Source organism: Prionailurus viverrinus, chromosome C1 (assembly GCF_022837055.1).
Source record: "Prionailurus viverrinus isolate Anna chromosome C1, UM_Priviv_1.0, whole genome shotgun sequence".
Taxonomy (NCBI): Eukaryota; Metazoa; Chordata; class Mammalia; order Carnivora; family Felidae; genus Prionailurus; species Prionailurus viverrinus.
The window spans coordinates 203,319,568-203,344,032 of NC_062568.1; the positions used below are offsets into that span (position 1 = coordinate 203,319,568).

Here is a 24,465-nt window from a genome sequence, read left to right on the forward strand (position 1 = left end):
CGGCCGGTGCCGGGGCGGGTCCTGGGCGGCGGGCGGGGCGCCGCGGCCGAGGCCCGGAAGCGGACCGAGGCCGCCCGGGTCCCAGCCGTCGGGCCGCCATGGACGAGGCTGACCGGCAGCTCCTGCGGCGGTGCCGGGTGCGGCTGGTCGGCGAGCTGCAGGTGGCTTCGCTCTGGGACGCTCTGCTGACCCGCCAGCTCTTCACGCCCGCGATGATCGAGGACATCCAGGTGCGCCCCGCTTCCAGCGCCGCCCGCAGACTTCACGTCCCGGCTGGGGTCAGCGAGGCCGCGCCGAGAGGGTTGCTGAAGGCACAGCATGTCTTAAAGGCCGAGCTCCCGCCTTCCCCTCCCCGCCTGTGCCCCCGGTACCCATCCCCTTTGGGGAATCGTCATGTGGGAACCCCCTTTTCCCTCACGGCGTTGAGCGCACTAGATCGCCCAGCCGAACCGTGCAATACCGAACACCTCTTCCAGGGCTTGCTAGAGCGATTCCACGCCCAGCACCACCAGCGTGCACCGTTGGCTGCTGGGGCCCTGTGCTTCTGGCCGGGATGGAGGCTTGTGTTTTACCTGCTGGCATGAAGGTTCAGGGCGTCCAGCTGGGGTGTCACACTGCCTGGTTCTGTGTCCCTGGCTAAGTCATTGATCCACTGTTAGCCTCAGTTTTCTGGGCTGTGAAATGGGACAACAGTAGTATTGTGAGAGCTACATGAGGTAGTGGGTGTGGAACAGAATTGCGTCAGGCCCAGAGTGAGGGCTTAGCTGGCTGTGTCCTGTCCTCTTTGGCCAGCCCCTCCTGTGCTGAGTTTATGTTTCCTAAGGGGTTTTAGAGATAGGCGGGGGGGGGGGGGGGGGGGGCTGGGGGGGATGCTGATGCAGGTAATGAAGAAAATAATAAAGTGAACATGTGAGGTTCTCTTTAAAAGAAGTTTCATGTCTTTGTGTTATTTGACCCTCGCCACAGGCCTGTGAGGTAAGGAGGTTCCAGGAGGTATTTCCTACCAGGAGGGGCAGTGGGTGTGTGCAGCTTTCTGGGGGCCTCTGGCCAGTGCCCTGTGGGCTGCTTGCAGACTGTCCATTTTCTGCATCATCCAGGAGCTTGGCCTGACCTAGTGAGGAAGTCTTTAATAGGATAAGTGTCGTACGAAAAATTAGCAGTGAATATTAGTATTAGAAGAAGTCTCATGAGAATCTGCTGTGTGACCTGAACTGAAGAGTGGAAATGGTTTGAGACCATTTCCTTGCCTTCAGATACATTCACAGGGGTTGCAAATTCAGATGCCCACAGAGGCCCAATAGATGGGCACCGCGGTGGGTGGCCCCCCAGCTCCAGCTCAGTCTGGCCATTCCAGAATGCTGGCTCCGTGTTTCCAGATCTCTCACGTTATGTAAAAAGAAGTTGAAAGTCCTGATTTTGATGTCAAATTCCCTGATTCTAGATGTTAGCAACAGATTCAGGTTTTCGAAGTACTGTCACATGAACGAGAGGCTGCCATTTGCCACCCCTGGTTTGGCTGAGCCGCATGGATCTGGGTCCTCATCCTGGCTTTGGTACATATTAGTAAGTCGCAATGCCTTGCTGAGACTCAGTTTCCCTCATCTGTAAAGTGAGGAGAATTGTAATTTAACCCCATAAGGTTACTGAGGGGGGGACTAGATGAAATGATGCATTTAACACGGGGTCTGTCTTACTGTGAGTGTTCCGGAAATGCTGAAAGGCATGTAGCTGTTTTGTTAGTGAGGATCATCTTTGCAGTGACATTACAGATCTGTGGCGTTCAACTTAGCAGCCATTAGCCACACGAGGCTATTTAAGTGTAAGTCTGAAGTAATTAATGTTAAATAAAATAGAACACTTACAGGGCACCTGGGTGGCTAAGTCAGTTAGGCATCCATCTCCGGCTCAGGTCATGAGCTCGCAGTTCGTGAGTTCGAGCCCCGCTTCGGGCTCTGTGCTGACAACTTGGAGCCTGCTTCAGATTCTATGTCGCCCTCTCTCTCTCTCTGCCCCTCCCCCACTCACATTCTGTCTCTCTCTCTCTCAAAAATAAATACTAAATAACATTAAAAACAATAGCAAATTCAGTTCCCCAGCTGTAGGACCCAAGTACTCAGGAGCCACATGGGACTCATGTGTTTGGACAGAGCAGATGAAGGACATTTCTATCATCACAGGAAGTTCCCTTGGACAGTGCTGTAGGATATTTGAGGAGAGGGTGATGTCTTACCCCTGTGAGGAACTTGGCCAGAGTGGGTCTCAAAGGACAGCGAGCTGATAAATAGCTTCTTCCTCCTTTTCCCTGTGTTGGTGACCAGCCCCACCATCCCGACACCCGTAAACGTCGACCTTTTCTGCATCGTCACAGTCCACCCAATTGATGCCCAAACCCCGTGCATTCTCCTTCCTTATTAAAAAAAGTTTTTTTAACGTGTATTTATTTCTGAGAGAGAGAGAGAATGGGGGAGGGGCAGAGAGCGAGGGAGACACAGAATCGGAAGCAGGCTCCGGGCTCTGAGCTGTCAGCACAGAGCCCGACGCGGGGCTCGAACCCATGAACTGGGAGATCATGACCTGAGCTGAAGTTGGATGCTTAACCAGTTGAGCCACCCAGGCACCCCCCCCCTTTTTTTTTAATATTTATTTTTGAGAGAGAGCTTGTGGGAACACGAGCATGAGTCGGGGAGGGGCAGAGAGAGAGGGAGACACAGAATCGGAAGCAGGCTCCGGGCGCCGAGCTGTCAGCACAGAGCCCGACGCGGGGCTCGAACCCACGAACTGTGAGATCACGACCTGAGCTGAAGTCGGACGCTCAACCGACTGAGCCACCCAGGCGCCCCTCTCCTTCCGTATTTTTCTGGTCTGTCCACTTATTTCTCTCCATTCCTGCTGCACTGACTTTGCCACCACCCGACCTGGCCGTAGCTCACCCCCTTCCACCGTCTACCCTGCCTCCAGGATGATTTTTCTCAGAGGCAGCTCTGACTCTGTCACTCGTAAAGGTCCTCAGCGGCTTCTCCCAGCTGTTTCGGCACACCGCACAGAGGCCTCCCCCTCGCTGCTGTTTCCCACTCCAGCTTACGTTTCATTTCTCTGAATTCGCGATTCACTTCCTAAAGTTCCCTGGGGTCTCCGTGAAGACATCCCCTCCTGGAGGACTCCCTGGCTTCCCAAGGCTAAGTTGGATGGCCCTGGACCCTCCTGCTGGCACTTTTCTCCTTGGTGTCCCACTGTTGATTTGTCTGTTTGCATTCCGCGCCCAGATGTCTGCTTCTTGAGGACTGAGAATGTTCGCTGCTGTATTTTCATCACTTAGCACAGCGCTGGGCTCATGGGAGATGCCTCCAAAATGCTGAATGAATAGATAAGCAAAGGCTGGCCGGTGGCAAACACTCCGTGTAACTGCAGGCTCAGTTTTTGCCCTCCTGCCTGACTGGTCAGACTTATACCAGATGGGAAGTGTTGGGGGCGGGGGGGGGGGGGGGGACATGGTGAGAGTCCCAGGAAATCGTGTGGCTAATAGTGCTGTGTCTTTTTTTCCAAACAGCATGCGGGCTCAGGGTCTCGGAGCGATCAGGTCAGGCAGCTTGTCATAGATCTAGAGACCCGAGGGAGTCAGGCCCTTCCTTTGTTCATCTCCTGCTTAGAGGACACAGGCCAGGATGCGCTGGCTTCATTGCTGAGAATGGGTCGGCAAGCAGAAAAGCAGAATCCACAGGCCATCAGACCCCTGGACCTCATGCCTGTGGTGGTTGGACCAATGGGCCTCAAACCAGAGGAGCTCAGAAGGAGGCAGTATCCTTTAAAGCCGACTCCGGAAAACCTCACTCCAGTGGTGTTGGGGCCCGAGGAGCTGTGGCCAGCCAAGCTCCGGCCAGAGGTTCTCAGACCAGAGGTGCCTAGGCCAGTGGACATTGGTTCTGGACCATTCAGTGATATCTGTGAGTACCAAGACCACGGTCGGTATGCAGTTGGAACTATGAGGTTACTGAACTTGTATATCCAGATCTCTCCCCAGGTGTGGGAAGTTCTCAGCCATTAGTTTTTTTTTTTAATTAAAAAAAATGGTTTTTGATGTTTATTTGCTTTTGAGGAAGAGAGAGAGACGGAGTGTGAGTGGAGGAGGGGCAGAGAGAGAGAGGGAGACACAGAATCCAAAGCAGGCTCCAGGCTCTGAGCTGTCAGCGCAGAGACCGATGTGGGGCTTGAACTCATGAACTGTGAGATCATGACCTGAGCTGAAGTCGGACGCTTAACCTTAACCAACTGGGCCACCCAGGAGCCCCTCAGCCATTATTTTTTTAAATAAGCCTGCTACCCCTTTCTCCCTCTCTTCCTTCTTCTGGGACTACAATAAAGCATAGATTGTTTCTTTTCATGATAACCCATCATTCGTGTAGGCTTTCTTCACTCTTTTTTGTTCTTTTCTCTTTGCTCTCTGAGTGGGTAATTTCAAATGAGTTGTCTTCTACTTCACAGATTCTTTCTTGTGCGTAATCGAATCTGATGTTGATGCTGTCTGTTGCATTCCTTTCAATTCATTCAGTGCATCCTTCAGCTCCCGTATTTCTATTTGGTTCTTTTTGTGTGGTTTCTATCTTTTAAACTTCTTGTTTTGGTCATGTATTGTTTTCCCGATTTTGTTACATTGGCTTTCTGTGTACTCTTGTAGCTTACTGAACTTCCTTGAAACAGTGATTTTGAATTGTCAGGCACATTGCAGATTACTATTTCTTTGGGGTCAGTTACTGGGAAATTACTGTTCTCCTTTGGTGGGGTCCTATTTCCTTGATTTCTCATGTTTCTGGAAGTCATGTGTTGGCTTTGCATTTGAAGGAGGAGTCAACTCCTCCAGTACTTGCTGACTAACCTCTTCAGTGCGTCCGATCTCGGATTTTTTTTTGCACCAGCAGTGTTTTGGAACTTCTCTGCTGGATTCCCAGAGTTTGACAAAGGTGGTCTCAATTATGGATGATGTCAAAATTGGTGTTCTTTGTTGGGGAAGGCAGTAGAAAACTCTTATTCTGCCATTTTGTTGATGTCCCTCTCTCACTTTGTGGATGGATACTACTGATTTGGGGAATGAATGAATTTTTCAGTCGTGGATGATAGTTACATTTTTGGGGGTGCAGTGAGATTTTGGAAATGAGCAATGGTTTCAGATTTAAGGCTGTGAACTGTAGCATTCTTCAGGAAGATAAAACCATTTCCTTTTTGTTTGGTTATTTAACTGAAGTTTATTTTGAGAGAGAGAGTGCGTGCAGGGAAGGGGCAGAGAGAAAGGGAGAGAGAGAGGATCCCAAGCAGGCTCTGCACTGTCAGCACAGAGCCTGACGTGAGGCTTGAGCTCACAAACTGTGAGATCATGACCCGAGCTGAAACCGAGAGTCGGACGCTTAACTGACTGAGCCACCCAGGTTCCCCTAAAACAATTTCCTTTTTTTTTTTTTTTTTTACATACATATTCATTTATTTATTTATTTTTTCCAGGTAAAGGATTTTTTTTTTCAATATATGAATTTATTGTCAAATTGGTTTCCATACAACACCCAGTGCTCATCCCAAAAGGTGCCCTCCTCAATCCTAAAACCATTTCTAATTAAAAATGGGATGTGCATGGTCTTCTGGCATGGCTTTTTTTTTTTTTTAATTTTTTTTTTCAACGTTTATTTATTTTTGGGACAGAGAGAGACAGAGCATGAACGGGGGAGGGGGAGGGGCAGAGAGAGGGAGACACAGAATCGGAAACAGGCTCCAGGCTCTGAGCCATCAGGCCAGAGCCCGACGCGGGGCTCGAACTCACGGACCGTGAGATGGTGACCTGGCCGAAGTCGGACGCTTAACCGACTGCGCCACCCAGGCGCCCCATTCTGGCCTGGCTTTTAAACTCATAAGAGGATAGTTCCCCGTAAGGGGTCCAGGCGCTCTGTGAGCAACGAACGGCACCCTATTGTTGGATCATGAGAATAGATTCCAGTGCAACTCAACTCAGCATTGCAGCTCTGCGATAACCACCCAGTTCTCTTTGTTTAAGAAAGAAAAGAAGTCCTAACTACCATAGAGGCTGGGGGTCATTGGACTTCTTGCTAATTGAAATGAAAACTCCTTTGACACTGAAGGAAACACTGCCACCGTTACTCGTTTAGTCATTCTGCCAATCTTTCCCGAGGACTTTCTGGGTGCTGGGCTCCATGGATTCCACAGACAGGAAGTGTCCACTCTCCTGGAGCTTCCCTCTTGCCTTTCTGGTTTAGAATTTCGTATAGATGGAATCACACCACATACGCTCTTCTGGCTTCTTGTCCCTGGCCGAATGTTTCGTGGCTGTCCATGGCGATGCACGTGTCAGCGCCTGCTTTCTTTTCAGTGTGTGGAGTGTTGCCTTGCATGGCTTTTATCATAAATTGCTTGTCTGTCGACTTGTTGATGAACATTTTGGGTTGTTTCTAATTCTGGGCATGAAGAATAAGGCTTCAGTGATCCTCCACGGCTGGCTCTTTTTAATGCCCCATTGTGCTCCTTTCTCTCGGGCATATACCCGGAAATGGAATTGCTGGTCAGAGGGTAGGTGTGCGTTTAACGTCATTGGAAATTTCTAAGCAGTTCTGCAAGGTGGCTGTGCCCCTAGGCTCCCACCAGCAGTGCCGGAGGCTTCCCGAGTTCTTGCCCTTCTGTTTTCAAAGTCCCTTGCCCTGCTCCTGCTGGGCCAGGCATTCACGTTTTCTCTCCTTTTCTCTCTCTCCAGGTGCTCAGGAAGTTTCGAAGCGAGATGCTGATTTGGTGAGTCTTTATGTGATTTGGGGCCAGCTCTGTTGGCCTTGGGCTCGTCTGCTCTGCACTTCCCAGGCCCTTCCCTCTGCCGGTGGGTCAGGAGCCCCAGCTGGAGAGAGGGCCCCAGGCCCCCCCGTAGCTCCCTGGCCCTGGCACAGCTCTTCCCGGAGCAGGCCGTCCAACCCTACCTGCTCTTTGCTCCTCTGTGGAGTCAGGGGGTCAGACCTCACGTGAGGCGGGCCTCACCACTGGCCGTGGGACTGAGTCACTCCCTCTTGTTGACAGCATTTGTTGGTTTGACCCCTGCGTGCCAGTCCTGGGCTCCATGCCGGGATACCTGGGAGCGGACCCCTTGTGTTTCTAGCCCTTGTGGAGCCATCAGCCTAGCAGAGGCTACTTGCACAGAGAAATATCTAAATCTAAATTTGAGTCTGAGTCTGAGTCTAAGCCTAAGTCTAAATCTAAATCTTTGTTTTGTTTTGTTTTTTTGTTTATTTATTTTTGAGACAGAGAGAGACAGAGCATGAACGGGGGAGGGTCACAGAGAGAGAGGGAGACACAGAATCGGAAACAGGCTCCAGGCTCTGAGCTGTCAGCACAGAGCCCGACGCGGGGCTCGAACCCACGGACCGTGAGATCATGACCTGAGCTGAAGTCGGATGCTTAACCGACCGAGCCACCCAGGCGCCCCCTAAATCTAAATCTTAAGTACTGTGACAAAAAGGACAGGCTGCGATGAGGGAGGATTCCAAGGGAGAAGGGGAGTCTGGCCGGGAAATGGCATCCATACTCTGAGGGTGGATCTGGGCACAAGCCTGCCGACAGAGCGCTACCCCCGCCCCCCCCCATGGTTCTCAGGTGCTCCTCGGACGGGACAATCTGTCTGGTCTTTTGGGGGCAAACGGCTCTGGGGGTTGAGTGCTGCCATGGGAACTGGTCTCCTCTCCCAAGCTGGCTGTTTGCGTGTCGTACCGTTCGTGCTCACGCCCATCTGGTTTGCCGTCCGTTTGCTTTTGCCCTGGAATGCCGGGTGTAGGCCTGCTGCTCTTCGGTCAGAGAGAGGGCAGACCCCACTTTCTGTCCCACGTCTCCAGACCGTCAACCGCATGAGCGCAAACCTGGGGCTCGCCTTCGCTCCTGGGGAGTGCAGCGAGACCCCGGTTGACGTGGGTCCCTGTCCTTGGGCAGGCGTACGTCCTGAACGCAGACCCCTGTGGCCACTGCCTCATCATCAACAACATGAACTTCTGCCTCGAGTCGAGGCTCCAGACCCGTACCGGCTCCAATATCGACTGTGAGAAGTTGCAGCGACGTTTCTCCTTGCTGCATTTCGTGGTGGACGTGAAGCATGACCAGACGGCCAAGGTCCGGTCACTGCCTGTGGTCAGGGATGGGGGGTGGGCTGGGACAAGGGTCCTGGGAGAGACCCGAAAGCAAGCGACTCCCCGACACCCCCCCTTAGGACTGTAGCCCCGGGAGAGGCAGCACGGCTCAGTGGGTACCGGTTCGGGCTGCATGCTCAGAGAGACCTGGGTTGCGGACTCCCGCTCCCTGCCGCGTGACTCCGGAGTTTTAGTCTCCCTGTCTAGACAGCAGGCACGGTACTCACCTCCTAGGGGCATCGTGAACAGCACCCAAGCACGGCACCTTGTCCCCAAGAACGGTGGCTACTGTGGCTGTTAGGACTGTCCTTACTGCAGTATTGGCCCTGGGAGCAGGGAAAGTGCTCTGCCCGGGAGGGCCCAGGATGGGGACCTGATCCGTCAATGGCCTGGCTCATCTGTGACCTTGTCTTGTAGCAAATGGTCCAGGTATTGGTGGAGCTGGCTCAGCGGGACCATGGTGCTCTGGACTGCTGCGTGGTGGTCATCCTCTCTCATGGCTGTCAGGTACGAGCTGCCCGGAGACGCTGCGCTGAGAGGCCATGAAGGAGCCCCGTCCCTTCCTGTGTCCAAGACACCCTGGGCTTTGTGGGCAGAGCCGTGGGGCCCTGTCTATCTCCTGTTGTTTTCCTGGGAGCCATCCGGCCCTCTGAGGAAATGGATGCCCCTCCTGGGAGAAGCCATCTGGGAGAGGCAGGGAGGAGACAAATTCTGCTCACAGAGCTCCTAGCCTGGATTTTGTTCAGAGTCGGGCACTGCACACAGGGGCTCGCAGCTCCTGCCTCCGTCTTGCATTGTCCCAGGCCCTTTGCTATGGGCTGGGTGTCAGGACACTGGGACCCCTCTGGGCTTGGCCACTAATGTGCTGGGTCATCGTCGTGGCCCGGCACCTCCTGCTTCCTGGGCCTCAACTTCCTCATCTTTACAGCTGAGCATTGGCACAGGTGAGAAGCTCCAAGCGGGAGGCCTGTCGTCCCCTGTGGGGGTTTCACAGTGTTTTCCAAACTGGCAACTGTCGCACAAAAATCAGGATTTCCAGCTTCTCTTGAAAAACCACAGTGGTCGGGCCTTACTAGGCCACATCCTCACAGAGCAAAACTCTGGCCTACAGCTGGGCAGGGACTGCCCCTTTTCATTCGTGGTGTGACCCCTGGACCGGCAGCATAGGCCTCACCAGGAAATCATGAGAAATTCAGACTCTCAGGCCTTGCCACAGACCTTTTCACAGAGAGCCTGTGCTTTGACAAGGTCCCGTCCACATAAAGTTTGAGAAGAACTGGCCTAGAGCAGTAGTTCTCAATGCTTACCTGCATCAGAAGCTCCTGAAAGACCACATTGCTGGTCCCCACCACCAGGGTTCCTGATTTAGATCTAGGGGGGAGCCCAGGAATCAGCAGGTCTTACAAGTTCCCAAGTGATGCTGATGCCTCTGGTCCAGGGACTACACTTTGAGAACCACTGATCTAGAAGAAGCTGGCTGGCGCTCTCCCATTAGGCTGTTTTAGCCATGGGAGTCTGAGACCCTTGGAATAGATGCTGACCAGGGCCCTTCCAGAACGAACCTCTGTCTAAATCAGCCTTGTGCCCCTGGCTGGGGCCTTCTAAATGCTTGACCCCCATAAAGCCTCTGGACAGTGGTTGGATTCCTCCTCCAACCTCTTGGTTTTGTAACCAGGATTCTTGGTCTTCTAGGCCAGCCACCGCCAGTTCCCAGGGGCTGTTTATGGCACAGATGGCTGTCCTGTGTCCATCGAGAAGATTGTGAACATCTTCAATGGATCCAGCTGCCCCAGCTTGGGAGGGAAGCCCAAGCTCTTCTTTATCCAGGCCTGTGGTGGGGGTAAGCAGGTCTTCAGTCTCCCTGCAGGCGACTCTAGTGGGGAAGGAGCCGCCCCCCTGCCTCCTCCTCCGTCCAGCCCCTCCTGATGCCCAAGGGGGTGTGTCCAGGCAGTCAGAGGGTCCCAGACATGGTCCCTTTGTCCACACTGCAGTATCTCCCTCCGGTTAGAGTAGGCCCCAGCTGTGTCCAGCCTGTAGAGGTTAGAGCCTCTACCGTGTCACCGTGCAGTAGCCTCAGGGGCTCATTCGGCTCTGGCAGCTTCAACTCCAGAGACTCAGTAGTAACAAAGCAGGGGACAGAGGAAAAAAAAAAACCCTTTCATTTTCCTCATCATTCTCCCGACCTCCCTCAGCTAGACCCTCTTTCCACTGGCCCAGAGGAAGGGAGGCCGGAGCTAAACTAATTATTAGAATTGCCAAAGGCCCAAGTACTGGAGATGTCAGTAATTTTTAAGGATCGTTTGGATCCTTTGCGATTTTGCTATATGCCCCGACTTTAAACCTAAGTCCGACGTCACCATTACCTGGTTTCCTTATAAAGTAAAAAAAAAAAAAAAAAAAGGAAGGAAGAGAGAACATTGTGTGTCCTGAATGGTGGGACATGATGGCAGAGGTGGGGGACCCTGGGCATCCTGTCCCAGGCGTTCCCTTGGCCCAGGGCTCTTCAAGGGCAAGGATGTCTGAAAGGCATGCCAGTTCCTTGTCCCCCAGCCCCCTCTGCGTTGTTGTACCACGGAGCTATCCAGCCGGCCCAAAGGGGGTGCCATTCGCACCAGCGACCTGTACCTGTAGCATAATCTTCTGAACGCGTCCATCTGTCCCATACTGTTCCACGTTGGCAGGGGTGATGTGGGGGGATGTGGCTCGTCTAGGTGAGCAGGCTCTGGTCACATGATTCATCTGATATGTGTTTACTGAGTATCTGCTGTATACACCAGGCTGTGTGTTAGGTGTTTGAGATACAAGCTACACAGGGTCTCTGTCCCCTGGAATTTATAATGTGACTGGAACTGTATCAAGTCACTGTCGTGACCCATGCCCGTAACTGGGCCATGGGTGACTGAGAACCCCAGGTTCGATCTTGGTGGCTACTTCGTTCCTGCACAAACACAGGCCAGCTAATCTCTAGAAGTCTTGGCAAGTAGGGATAACAACAGGACCCACGTCCTAGCGTCCCCGTGAAATATTTAGCGCACGAGTTGGTGCATGTGCAGCACTGAACGTAGTGCCTGGCTCATTTGCATCACTGCAAACCTGGACTCTCCCCCTCCCCTAACCCCAGAGCACCCCGTGTCACCTAAGAGCCCCCTGAGCCCAGCACGGTTACCTGAGAGTTCCGGTAATGGGAAGGTGGAAAGGCTGCCGCTCTCGGAGTTGTAGAAATCCTAGCTCATCATTGTTTTATGACCCAGAATGTGTCGCCCAGTGATGTTGTTAGTCTGAACCTAGTGGTCCTTTCCTGTGTGAATAGAATAAAAGATGAAACAGGCAAGGGAACTGTGGACAAAGGGCGTCGGCAGCACGGAGGGTCTTTCCTGTGTCACTCTCTGGACTCCTCAGCAGGCCCAGAGGATCCTCAGCAGGCCCTGCTGGACTCCTCAGCAGGCCCAGGTCTGCGGGGATCTGGCCCGGGCCACTTTGCATCCCCCAGCCCGGCACGCCGTGTCCCGCCCCAGCGCCGTTCAGCCCTCCCAGGCTCTGGCTTGCTCCTCAGCCCTCCCTGTGCCATCCCTCTGCCTGCCCTCCTGGCCTACTCTTTAAAAAAAAAAAAAATTTTTTTTTAATGTTTGTTTATTTTTGAGAGAGACAGAGCGTGAGTTGGGGTGGGGCAGGGAGAGAGGGAGACACAGCATCCGAAGCCGGCTCCAGGCTCCAAGCTGTCAGCTCAGAGCCCGAGGCCGGGCTCGAACTCACGAACTGAGAGATCGTGACCTGAGCCGAAGTCGGACGCTTATGAGTCACCCAGGTGCCTTCTTTTTTTTTTTTTTTTTTTTTTTTTAAGGATTTTACTTTTAAATAATCTCTGTGCCCAACGTGGGGCTCGAACTCACAACCCTGAGATCAAGAGGCCTGTGCTCCACCAACTGAGCTGGCCAGGCACCCCTCCTGGCCTACTCTTAATCATCCATTCTTCTAGTTACAGCTTATTGTCTCTGTGTCCGGGAAGTCTTCCCTATACACCCCCTCCCTTGCACAGAGTCAGGGTTAGTCTTTGTGCTCACGCAGCCCCTGTCCTTCCCTTGTCACAGCGCTTTCTCCTTGTATTGAGATGGCCTCATCCCCTGGTCAGCTCTTCGAGGCCAAGGCCAGGCCCCTCTGGTCCCCCCAGACCTGCCACTAAGCTCACAGGATGGTTGCATCTTATGTGCATCCTAATTATTCGATTTGAAACAGAACCATATCAAAATCACATAAGCAAAATTTTAAATAATGTAGACTCCCTCCACCACAAAACACCCACCTTAGTGGGAGGAGCAAGATTTCAAAGCTGCAATGCAGTGATCACGATCCTGCCTTTGGAATTCTGGGCCCTGCTCAGCCCCCCGGCCCGCTATTGACCTTGTGTGTAACGCTGTGGCCACACGGGGGCGGCACGGTGCTGAGAACAGAAGTGCTGCCGGGTCTGCAGTCTGCACCCGTGTCCTGCAGGGTGGCCTCTTGTTTACGACCATCTGAGCGTCTGCCCTGGGTTTCGGTGACTCTTGTGTCGCTTTGGTAAAATCCACTGTCGTTACAACTTAAAACAGTTTTCAAATCCTTTGACGTGTCGTGCCCCCCACCGGTAAGAGGTAGGGGTGCGTACCCTGGAGCAGAGATCCCTGCCTCCAAGTGAGTAGCGCGGGTGTGGAATGTCAGTGAGTAGATAGCGCGATTCGGCATCTAGCGTGATGCGCTTGGCCGAAGCTGAGCGGCCTCTGTTAGCCCGAGCTGTTCATTTTGGGGCAACCCCTCTTTAGACTTCTAGAAATCACTCTGAGAAGGCAGAAGGAGGAACAGCGTGCTGCCGTGGTGGTTGTGGGTTTTAGATGCTGATAAATCCTGCTGTGTGTTCATTTTTCTGGGGAAGTCAGTCTGCCTTATGGAGGGGTTTGAATTTGCGAGTCTGTCTGAGAACAAACCGTGTGTAAGACAGATAGCCCCGGGGGCGAGGCTTTCGCATCAGGTTTGTCTGTCGCATGAGGAGGACGCGGGAATGGAGATTCCTGTCTCTCCCAGATTCCCCTTTCGGATCCCACCGTGTCTTCTCCGGCTTCCCCAGGTCGTCCCTCTGCCCACCTCTGCCTGCTTAAGCCATTCCTGTGGCTTCCCCCACAGCAGTGCCCCAAACTTTCCTGCCATCCACATCTCCCGTCCCTGCCCCTGTTCCACTGCAAGTCATTTCCAGACACCCGGGCAGAATCCCAGCCCCTGAAGGTTAGCTGTGAGAACAAAAAGAGATTACCAAGTTCCCGAGTCAGGTGTATGGAGTGAGAGGCCCATAGATGTTGGGGCTATCATTATGGGTTTGCCAGAACCATCCTGCCCTGTCTCTGCCCCCTGCCGAGGGAGCCGACTGAGCCAGCCGGGTGCCCCTACAAAGCCTTCTTTAAAATCACGGTTTGTGGGGCGCCTGGGTGGCTTAGTTGGTTACGCGTCCGACTCTCGATTTTGGCTCAGGTCATGATCTCGCGGTTCATGAGTTCGAACCCCGTGCTTGGGATTCTCTGTCTCCCTTTCTCTCTGCCTCTTTCTCTCTCTCTCAAAAATAAATAAACGTTTTTTAAAAATTAAAAAAATAAAATCATGGTTTGTGACACACATAGTAGATACACACACACACACACACACACACACACAGACTACCCCTGGGGTACAGAGCACCCACACAGAAACCAAAGAAGACACAAAAGAAGAAGACGGGGTCCTGCTTTCTGGGGAGCTGAATGCCCAAACAGAAACATCTATGCCCTCAATTTACATTGAGACTTAGGTTTAAAAAAAATTTTTTTTTTCAACGTTTATTTATTTTTGGGACAGAGAGAGACAGAGCATGAACGGGGGAGGGGCAGAGAGAGAGGGAGACACAGAATCGGAAACAGGCTCCAGGCTCCGAGCCATCAGCCCAGAGCCTGACGCGGGGCTCGAACTCACGGACCGCGAGATCGTGACCTGGCTGAAGTTGGACGCTTAACCGACTGCGCCACCCAGGCGCCCCATGAGACTTAGGTTTAAAAAACTGACATCGAACTCGTCTCTTTCCTTTTTGGGGGTGGACAGGGATAGAGTTGAGGGAACAGTCCGTCATACGACAGTGTTCCCTCCCTTTCAGACAACCGAGCGGAGAAAAATTGCCATTCTTGGCTTCTGTCTTCGAATGCCAAGTAAGGTGGATGTTGTGAGCAATTCGACCTTATGCAATCTTGCCTCGGCTGCTGGAAAGCACAAAGCCAAACGCACGGGCCGCCTCTAGCAAGCACGCGGGACCTTACAACATGCGTTTCTAGATCCCGAATGTACTCTTCTTCTGCCCTTGAAGTTTCACTTCTTCTCTATTTTATTCTACTCTTATCATTTGTGCCTGCTAAGCTATCTTCTTTTAGGGAACCAAAGAAGGCATCAAATCATAGGTCATGAGATTTTGGCCATGTTTATACCTTCTGACCCAGTAATTCCCTAAGGAAATAATTCAAGCGAAGTCAAAACGCTCCATGTAAAACAGGGTGCCTGGGTGGCTCAGTTGGTTAAGCATCCAACTTTGGTTCAGGTCATGATCTCGCGGTCCGTGGGTTCGAGTCCCGCATCGGGCTCTGTGCTGACAGCTCAGAGCCTGGAGCCTGCTTCAGATGCTGTGTCTCCCTCTCTCTGCCCCTCCCCTGCTTGCACTCTTCTCTCTCTCTCTGTCTCAAAAATAAACGTTAAAATAATAATAATAATAAAAATCCTCTATGTAAAGACACCTGTGGCCACGTGAGCCAAAAACTGGATATCATCTAAATAGCCAACATTAAGGAAATGGATTAGTGAGGGCGTATCACTGAAACAGACCATTATAAAGCCATTTGAACTAGCTGTGATGGGGACTGTGGAGATGTGGAGAAATGCTCCCGGGACAGTGTGCCCATGGGCCACAACCCAAAGGTTAAGAGGCAGAAATGGGGGTAGCTGTGTCAGGCTTGCAAGATCCTGGATGATTTCCTGAGCCGTATTTTCTGTCTTTTCCATTTTAAAATCCTAATTCCCCCCCCCCCCCCCCCCCCCCCCAGCAGCAGACCTGGAAACCAGGGGTCAGGGCAGGACTCGGGCCACACACAGCTCCCATCACAGAGCCATCGGGATGGCAACATGGCAGGAGGTTCTCCGGGGACAAGCTCCCCAGAGGGAGACCTCACTGCAGGGTGCAGTGTGCTACTCCAGACAGAAAGCAGCTAAAAGGAGCCTCTGTAAAAGCAGAGGGCAGAGTGGCCCAGAGGGTGGCCCAGAGGGTTCCTTAGGGAAGGGTTTCTGGAGCCCTTCCGGGGGCTCAGGCACCCCCCCTTTCAAGGCTGAATAAAGTGAATTGTTTTTTTCATGACGTGAGGTTGACCACTGTAGCCATTTTCAAGTGCATACAATTCAGCGGCTGGGAGTACGTTCACAAGTGTGCAACCATCACCATTCCCTGGTTCCAGAACTTTCTCATCGCCCCAGACTGAAACCTCATACCCCTCAGGGCTCACTCCCCCTTCCTGCCTCCTCTCAATCCCGGGCAACCGCTCACCTGCTTTCTTCTCCATGGATTTGCCCTTTCTGGGTCTTTCACATGAACGGAGCCAGATACGTGGCTTCTCGCATCTGGTTCTTTCGCTCCACGTGTTTTTCGTGTCTACCCACACGGCCCTAGGTATCAGCACTTTATCCCTCTTTAAGCCTGGGTGAAATTCCACTGGCTGTCTGTGCCACCTTCTGTGTATCCGTTCATCTGTCAGCGGACACTTGGGGCGTCCCCACCTGTTGCCTGTTGTGAATGATGCTGCTGTGAACTTCGCTGTGCCAGGATTTGTTTGAACTTCTGTTTTTAGTTCTCTTGGGTGTGTACCTCATAAGTTGCTTTTACAGCTTTTGTTTTTAGTAGTTACTTATTTTTGAGAGACAGAGAGTCAGGGAGTGAGCGGGAGAGGGGCAGAAAGAGGGAGACACAATCTGAAGCGGGCTCCAGGCTCCGAGCTGTCAGCGCAGAGCCCGACACGGGGCTCGAACCCACAAACCGTGAGATCATGACCTGAGCCGCAGTCGGACACAACTGACCGAGCCACCCAGGCGCCCCTTGTTTTCACAGCTTTAGAAAAGAAATCTCTGCACCCCCGTCCCAATTTCTACCTAATGGGTGTGCAAAACTTTTGTCACAATAAAAAGTAAAGCTTCGGTTTCTGTTTCTCGCTCAGCGCTGGAACCCTGGCTCCGGAGGGAATCAGGCAGTCTCGGGCTGGGGCGGGCCGGGTGTCGCCAAGAAGCAAGGAGCAGGGGCTCTGGTCGGTGTTTCAGTGACGAGTGCTGTCCGTTTTTGCCTCCTGCAGAGCGGAAAGACCATGGGGTTGAGGTGGCCTCCACGTCCCCTGAAGACAGGACCCCTGGCAGTGACTCCGAGTCAGACGCTGTCCCGTTCCAGGAAGGCCCAGGCACCTTTGACCAGCCGGACGCCGTGTCTAGTTTGCCCACACCCAGTGACATCTTTGTGTCCTACTCCACCTTCCCAGGTGAGCACATCAGGTGTCCTCCCAGCCGGCGGGTCCCCCTGTCAGCCCTAGAAGCAGCGGTGTTGTTAAGGAGCGACCTGGGGGTGACTTGGCCCTGAGTCTTGCCATCTGCGGGACCCCGAGCAAGTCACTTCGCCTCTCTGAGCCTCAGCTAGGATGCAGAATTCAAGGAGGCCTGTGCTCTTGGGTTTCTGTGCCTCACTTGCCTCACCCGTGTCCTGGCCCCGCCTCAGTATTCTCATCTTTAAAATGGGAAGAGCATTCGTACGTCAGGGGTCGTCGCGGGGATTAGCAAGGTGGCTAGCGCATCCCCGAGCACAGTGCCTGGCACGTAGCAGGCGTGATGGGCATTAGTGTCCTTCCTTTCTTAGCCCTTGGGTGAGTCACTTGACTTCTCGGAGCCTCGGTTCCCTTGCTGGGAAGGCGGGAACCAACGTTTATTTATTTTTGGGACACAGAGAGACAGAGCATGAACGGGGGAGGGGCAGAGAGAGAGGGAGACACAGAATCAGAAACAGGCTCCAGGCTCTGAGCCATCAGCCCAGAGCCTGACGCGGGGCCCAAACTCACGGACCGCGAGATCGTGACCTGGCTGAAGTCGGACGCCCAACCGACTGCGCCACCCAGGCGCCCCATGGGAAGGCGGGAACCAGAACCAAAGTCCCAAGGCAGTGGTGGCCTCATGACCACGCAAGAAGGTCGTGAACAGGACGGGGCGCAGAGATGTGTGGATGTGTGAATGGGTCCAAGTCCACAGGTGGCCCCAGCCGGGGTGTGGGGGGCTCTTAGCGGCTCTCCGATAAAGTTCCGCCTCTCTGCTTCTGAAGGTTTTGTTTCCTGGAGGGACACCAAGAGCGGCTCCTGGTACGTGGAGACCTTGGATGGTGTTTTCGAGCAGTGGGCTCGCTCTGAGGACCTGCAGACCCTCCTGCTCAGGGTGAGCGTTGCCGTCCTCTGGGAGAGAGAGGGGAGGCTTCTGGGAGGGGCAGCGTGTCCTCCTCAGGTGGGGCTGGCAGGGCCCCAGGCCCAAACCGGAGGTTGGCTTGCTGTGAGGGCTGGTGTTGCCGTTACTGTAACCGTGACAGTGACACTTGCCCATTACTCGGAGGGCTGCCTTCCCTGGCTCCTCTGAGGTCCCAGGCTGATACTGGGACCCCCGCTGGCAGGGGCAGCCCTCCGTGCCAAGGCAGCTCAGTGGCCGGAGCTGAGTGGCGTTCCTGAGGGCGGGTCGTGAGGCATGCCCCACTGTGTAGTCTTCTCGTCTTTTACATTTCTTTAAACATATTTTCATTTTTGAGAGTGAGAGAGACAGAGCATGAGTGGGGGAGGGGCAGGGAGAGAGGGGGACCCAGAATCCGAAGCAGGCTCCAGGCTCCGAGCTGTCAGCACAGAGCCCGACGCGGGGCTCAAACTCACAAACTCCAAGATCACGACCTGAGCCGAAGTCAGACGCTTAACCGACTGAGCCACCCAGGCGCCCCTTTGTCTTTTAGTCTTGACCCTCAAGTATATCCCCTTGTCTTGGGGGTCCCCCGGGGGAGAGCGGGAAGGGTGGTCTGATAGGGCCCCAGACTCACTCAGTGAAATCCCGCTCAGAGCACACATGGGCCTCTCCTGCTTGCTCAGGTGTTCTATGTCATGAGAAGGATCTAGAAGGTCTGGGACCCCGCCTTCCTCCTGGGGAGGCTCTGGCTCTGTGGTTTGCTGAGCAGAGCAGCGGAGAAAGAAAAAGCAAGTACAGGGTCACCACCTGGTACAACTCCAGGGGGCGCCATGACTCTGGGCAGGTGACCTTGGGAGCAGCAGGGGGGCCTTGCCGGTTGGGGGTGGGAGTCCATCAGGACCAAGCAGTGCACTTGACTCCTGGGCCTCATCTCTTCTCTCAACTTTTCTTTAAGGAAACCTTTCAATTTGATTTGAGCCTTGTGAAGTTTTGAATTTTCTCATTTCTCATTTTGAGTTTTGTAAACTCATAGTGGAGATGCTTTTCTCTGTTAAACACTCTCCCTCCCAGCTCAAGGAGGCTGCAGGTAGAGCTGTTTGTTTTTGTTTTTTGAAAATGTTTATTTATTTTTGAGAGAGAGAACAGGAGAGAGAGTGCAAGCAGGGGAGGGGCAGAGCAGAGAGAGGGGGGGGACAGAGGAGCTGAAGCAGGTTCTGCACTGACGGAAGACAGCCCGACGCGGGGCTGGAACTCAGGAACCGTGAGATCATGAGCCAAAATTGGACGCTCAACCGACTGAGCCACCCAGGAGCCCCTAGAGCTGGTTTTTAAAGTAGGTTTTAGGGTTTTATTTATATATTTTTGTATGTATGTATTTATCGAAGTGTAGTTGACATATGTAGTCACGTTACATTAGTTTCGGGTAGTGATTTGACAATTCTGTGCCTTGTGCTATGCTCACTACCATAAGTCTAGTCGCCATCTGTCGCCATACAAAGTTATTACGATAGTCTAGACTCTATTCCCTCCCTATGCTGCACTTTTCATCGCCCTGACGTATTTCGTCACGGGCAGTTTATTCCCCTTCCTCCCCTTCACCTATTTCGCCCATCCCCCACCCCTGTCCCCTGCAGCATTATTTACAACAGCCAAGATACAGAAGCAACCTAAGTGTTCACTGATAGATGTATGGATAAAGGGGATGTGATGTCTACGTACGGTGGAATATCAGTCGGCTGTAAGCAAGAATGGGATCTTGCCATTTGCGACAACATGGACGCAGCCAGAGAGTATTATGCAAAGTGAGATGAGTCAGACAGAGAAAGACAAATACCGTATGCTTTCACTCATGTGTGGAATCTAAAAAAACAAAACAAACGAACAAACAGAAACAGACTCCTAAACACGGAGGACAAGCCAGAGCTGTTACAGGGCTGGTTCGGTGGACGTCCCCCTTTCTCCTTCTCTGGAACCCTTCCTCCCATCGAGAGAGCTCACGGACTCCCCTGTGCTCCTGTTTTCACAGGTCGCTAATGCTGTTTCGCAGAAAGGGATTTACAAGCAGATTCCTGGTTGTTTCAATTTCCTCCGGAAAAAACTTTACTTTAAAATGTAATGAGGCCAGGGCCCCTGCACCCTTTACCCCAAAACCTTCCTGCTCCAGGCCCAGCGGCAGTGGACGTCTGGTCTTTGCTACAACGACAGCTGTCACTCTTCGAAGGGGTTTGTGGCCTGTAGTGGGTCTGCTCTTTCCCCACCAGGGGCAGACAGGCTCTTAGCAGCTTCCAAATTGGAGACGGATGACTGGCGACACAGGAAGCAGAGCAGAAGAAAATCAAGGACACCCAGGACTCTTACCAGTGGCCTGTTCTCCGGCTAGTGGCTGTGGCCTATGACCCCTGTGTTTTCTGTAGAGTAAGGCTCTTTAACCTCAGTCTGATCGACATTTGGGGCCAGATGTTGGGGGGGGGGGCGCGTCCCGTGCATGGTGGGACATTTAGCAACATCCCTGGCCTCTACCCTCTAGGTGCCAGGAGCACCTCCCCCTGCGTCGTGACAACCCAAAATGTCTCCAGACATTGCCACATGTCCCCTGGTGGGACACCCCTTGAGAACCACTGATCTACAAGAAACTTTGGTTACAAACAATCTCTCTTAGATCAGCAAGTCTGGGGCTACTAGTCTGAAAAGCTGGAGTCTGCAAATCCTCAATGAGGTTTTAAAAATGATCAATTTTTCTTATATTCTAGTATTAAAAAAATCTTAGGGGCATATGGACACTTTTTCCCCCTTATTTTGCTCCAACTCTTTGTTTTTCCTTATAAAGGGGATTTTTGCTTTTCTGGGAACATTTCCCTGTCTCTTACTTCATGTGAACCCCACCCCATCCCAGGGAAGGATGACAGGTCTGGGAGCCGTGTCCTCAGGGAAGTTTGGTCACTGAGCCAAGGGGAGCGTAGATACGGCCCCACCCCTGAGGTCTTGTATGCGATCCTGACCCTGGCCAATTTGGAGCTTTTAGGGCCTTGGACTTGAGGATTGTTTGCTAAGACTCACCAAGATGTGATTCACGCAGTTGTCTCTTGGTTATTATTTACCCCCCGCCTGTGACCTTTCCAAGTGTGAAATAGTCCCGGGGGCTTCTGGCGGTTACTTACCTGTGGTCACCTGCGGGATGGTACAAGGAAACAATCCAATTAACCCGACAGAGCCAAGCAGCGCTTGGCCCTCTGCCTGCTCCCTGCTTCCAGGCTCTGGACTCGCCCCTCATGCGAATCAGGTGGTCCTTGCCCGAGGCGCCCGCCCGAATCGTGTTCAGGACGAAAAGATGTTATCACAGCTTTTCACTGACCTGGCGGGGACTTCCTATAAAGGGGTGGGGTGGGGGGGGTCTTAGCCCAGAGTTCTGTTTGGGCTTCCGAGCAGCGGGCCTGTGAACTCCTGAAAATCATACGCCGAATGTGTAGAGGGACAGGTGCTGAGATTTCACTTGTCTCTCAAGGGGCTTGAGAGCCTCAAACGTTTAACAACCAGCGCCGTTTGCAAGGCCACCCCCATGGCGTGTTTTCAGAGGCTGGGTAGCAGTGTCTATGAAACATTTTACTGCCCCAGCTCCACCGTCCAGTGACGCTGCTGGGGCCAGCTCTCCAGCACAGATACGCCGACCAGTGTGCAAGAGTGCGTGTCCCAGGATGTTCGCTGCAGCGGTGGGAGAGAGAATAGGGAGCGGGTGAAAGGGTCACTCCTCCTATTCATAATATGGAATATTATTTAGCTGTCCAAAAGAATGGCCCGGATGTACGTGCTGACACGTAAAATGTGACACAGTGCCGAGTGAAAAACACCCAGTTGCAGAGCAGTAGGAAGCATAAAATGCTATTTTTGGTTAGAAAGCTATGGTCTATGAATGTACCCATATGGACGTGTGATGTATGCACATAAATAAAGTCCAGAAGGCCATCCACCGTGCTGTTAACCATGATCGCCTCTGCAAGGTGGAACCGGAGAAATAAAATGAGGGAGACTTCGCTTTTTGACTCGATACGCTCCCAGATTCTTCTCATATTTTTACAAGGAGTACACATATTGCCTTCTAAACTAAAAACCGTGGATACGAAGACGCACGTGTCGCCGTTCAGCGAACATTTGTTGAAAGGACGAATGCCCTCGGCCACCTGTCTCCTGCCACCTCCCTGCTCGCGCTTTTCATTGGCAGCCTCCTGACTTCGGCTCGTCACCTGTCTGGGTTTGCGTGGGCAGGTGTCCCCAAGTGCAGTGTGGGGCTCCAAGCCGCACATGCACGGCCCCCCTCCCCCCCCCCCCCCGGGGCTGGGACCGCTGCGAGGCTGCCCCCGCCTTTCTGCAGCTGCTGGGGGGGGGGGGCCTCCACCCGGGGACGGCTGGCTGCTGGGCTCTGCCAGTCCTGGAGCCCGTTAGCATATGTGCCTGTCCTGGCTGCTGTCCCACAAGCCCAGGGCCTCTGCCCAGCTGCCTCACGAGGCTGGCCTTCCCCGTTGATCCCCTCCGACATCTGGCCACGCTTTCGGCCGTGGCCTGCTCTGTTGTGCCTGTGTCTGCGCCTGGGAACAGCCAATGCTGGGGCAAAAAGGACAATTGTCCCCGGCAGTTGGGTCCCCGAGGTGCTGCCCGGACCATCTGCACGGTGACTCGCACAGCAGCCGGGGCTGGAAAGGGTCCTAGGATCCGGCTGGGCAAAGGCCCTGAGCAACCTCGCAGCCAGCCAGCCTGGGGCCAGGCTCCTTTGAGATGCTGGTGGCTCCTCAGAACCTCAACTCCAGTTCTCCTCTGCCCAGACGGAATCGTGGCCTTTCCCCAGGGGAGCAAAGAGTAAACTGGATTAATGGGCACTCGCTTCTTGATTTTACACAGTTCTCCAGCAAACTTTTCTGGAATCTCCGGTGCCTGTGACCACCCGATGGCGAAGAGAGGCAGGGGGAGAAATGAACAAGGGGCCGGCGCGTATTGAGACGTGGAGGCAGCCACCTGCTTATTTTCACGGTGCCCGTCTGACAGCGTAGTTTTCCTCCCGTGACCACATGCTCATGGCTGTGGTTTCATACTTGATTTTAAATTTTTAATGTTTACTATTGAAAGAGAGAGTCAGAGCATGAGCAGGAGAGGGGCAGAGGGAGAGGGAGACACAGAATCCGAAGCGGGCTCCAGGCTCCGAGCTGTCAGCACAGGGCCCGACGCGGGGCTCGAACCCACAAACTGCGAGATCATGACCTGAGCTGAAGTCGGACGCTCAACCGACGGAGCCACCCAGGCGCCCCCATACTTGATTTTGAAACAAGACTGTTGGTTTGACTCAGTTCTCTGCAGATTACATTTAAAATAATGAAATCACATGCCCGCTTTCTCTTGTTTTGGGGCTCTGTGGCAAACCACACGCAACTCCCACTTGTTCTGGCTCCTGGTCTGGTTCAAGTCCATTTTACAGAAAAGTTGAGGCAGTGGCAATGCCAGGAGGTGGGTAAAAAACACCCGCGATCAGCATAGAATCCTCCTGTTTCCTCCCAGCATCCATCACTAGACACCATGCCTCCTCCTCCCTCCCCCCCCCCGGGGCCCCCCAGGCCCCTCCTCCATCCCCCCAGGCCCCCCAGGCCCCTCCTCCCTCTCCTTGGCGCCCCCAGGCCCCTCCTTCCTCCCCCAGGCCTCCCAGGCCCCTCCTCCCTCCCCAGACCCCTCCAAGCTCCTTCTCCCTCCCTGGGCCCCCCCAGGTCCCTCTTCCCTCCCCCAAACCCCTTCAAGCCCCTCCTCCCTCCCCCAGGCCCCCAAGGCCCCTCCTTCCTCCCCCAGGCCCCCCCAGGTCCCTCTTCCCTCCCCCAAACCCCTCCAAGCTCCTCCTCCCTCCCCCAGGCCCCCCCAGGTCCCTCTTCCCTCCCCCAAACCCCTTCAAGCTCCTCCTCCCTCCCCCAGGCCCCCCCAGGTCCCTCTTCCAAGCGTCCCTGTCTTGTGATGTCTCCCTTTTACGGTTGCTTACACCTGTTGCTGATTGTATCCATGGGTTCGCCCCAGAGTGGTGCCAGGTGGCCAGGTGTTTTTTTTTTTTAAATAATTTTTATGGTTTTTATTATAAACAAATGTGGGCCATTGTTTAAAAAATAGGAATTGAGCTGGTGTGGAAGCTTATGAGGTACTGGGTTTGAGCTCACCAGGAGGAAGCTCTCAGGACACAGTCACACTAACAGAGGGACCCACTCAGTCCTGTTTGCCTGGGCTATCCCAGTCTAAAGAGGAAATCCTGAACTCTCTCAGTCCAGGGCAAGCTGCAGGACAAGGAGGTGGGGGGGGGGGGACCCTTTAGAGGGACTGATTTCCAATCATCAAGGCTGTGGAGGTCTCAAATGATCGGGTTTGGGGCTTTACAGATAAATCTATTTATAGCATTGGATGGTAGGGCCTACATACAGCAAAAAGCAAAAATGAGATAAAATACTTAATCCTAAGGAACCTTCCCTTGCAGTCTCCGCAGCACAGGGCCCGACAAGGGGCTCGATCTCATGACCCGTGAGATCACGCTCCGAGCTGAAACCAGGAGTTAGACCCTTAACTCACTGAGCCACCCAGGTGCCCCTAATGAACCTACTCTTTCTTTTTTTTCTAATGTTCATTTATTTTGGGGAGCGAGCGAGGGAGCGAGCGGCAGAGAGGGAAACAGAATCCGAAGCAGACTCCAGGCTCTGAGCTGTCAGCACAGAGCCCAGTGCGGGGCTCGAACTCATGAACCGTGAGATCATGACCTGAGCCGAAGTCCAACGCTTAACTGACTGAGCCACCCAGGCGCCCCTAA

General features: G+C 53.4%; 1 protein-coding gene across 2 annotated transcripts; it reads left to right on the plus strand.

The window, feature by feature from the left end:
* Positions 1-23,015, plus strand: CASP9 (caspase 9). Of its 2 annotated transcripts, none has more exons than XM_047869578.1 (9): positions 1-230; positions 3,548-3,941; positions 6,746-6,780; positions 7,960-8,136; positions 8,571-8,660; positions 9,846-9,993; positions 16,526-16,705; positions 17,533-17,642; positions 19,675-23,015. In XM_047869578.1, the coding sequence occupies exons 1-9, from the start codon at positions 99-101 to the stop codon at positions 19,762-19,764; spliced, it is 1,356 nt and encodes a 451-aa protein (XP_047725534.1). In that variant the 5' UTR covers positions 1-98; the 3' UTR covers positions 19,765-23,015. The 2 variants fall into 2 exon arrangements, with proteins under 2 accessions (XP_047725534.1, XP_047725535.1); XM_047869579.1 differs by having other exon boundaries at positions 98-230; positions 3,648-3,941.
* The last annotated feature ends 1,450 nt before the right edge of the window (positions 23,016-24,465 follow it).

What these genes read in the sequence shown, in the direction of transcription:
- CASP9 (XM_047869578.1), top strand. Translation starts at nt 99, where the DNA reads ATGGACGAGGCTGACCGGCAGCTCCTGCGGCGGTGCCGGGTGCGGCTG. An exon ending in CGATGATCGAGGACATCCAG is followed by an intron (nt 231 to 3,547) that starts GTGCGCCCCGCT and finishes TTTTCCAAACAG; the next exon opens with CATGCGGGCTCAGGGTCTCG. An exon ending in TATCCAGGCCTGTGGTGGGG is followed by an intron (nt 9,994 to 16,525) that starts GTAAGCAGGTCT and finishes TGCCTCCTGCAG; the next exon opens with AGCGGAAAGACCATGGGGTT.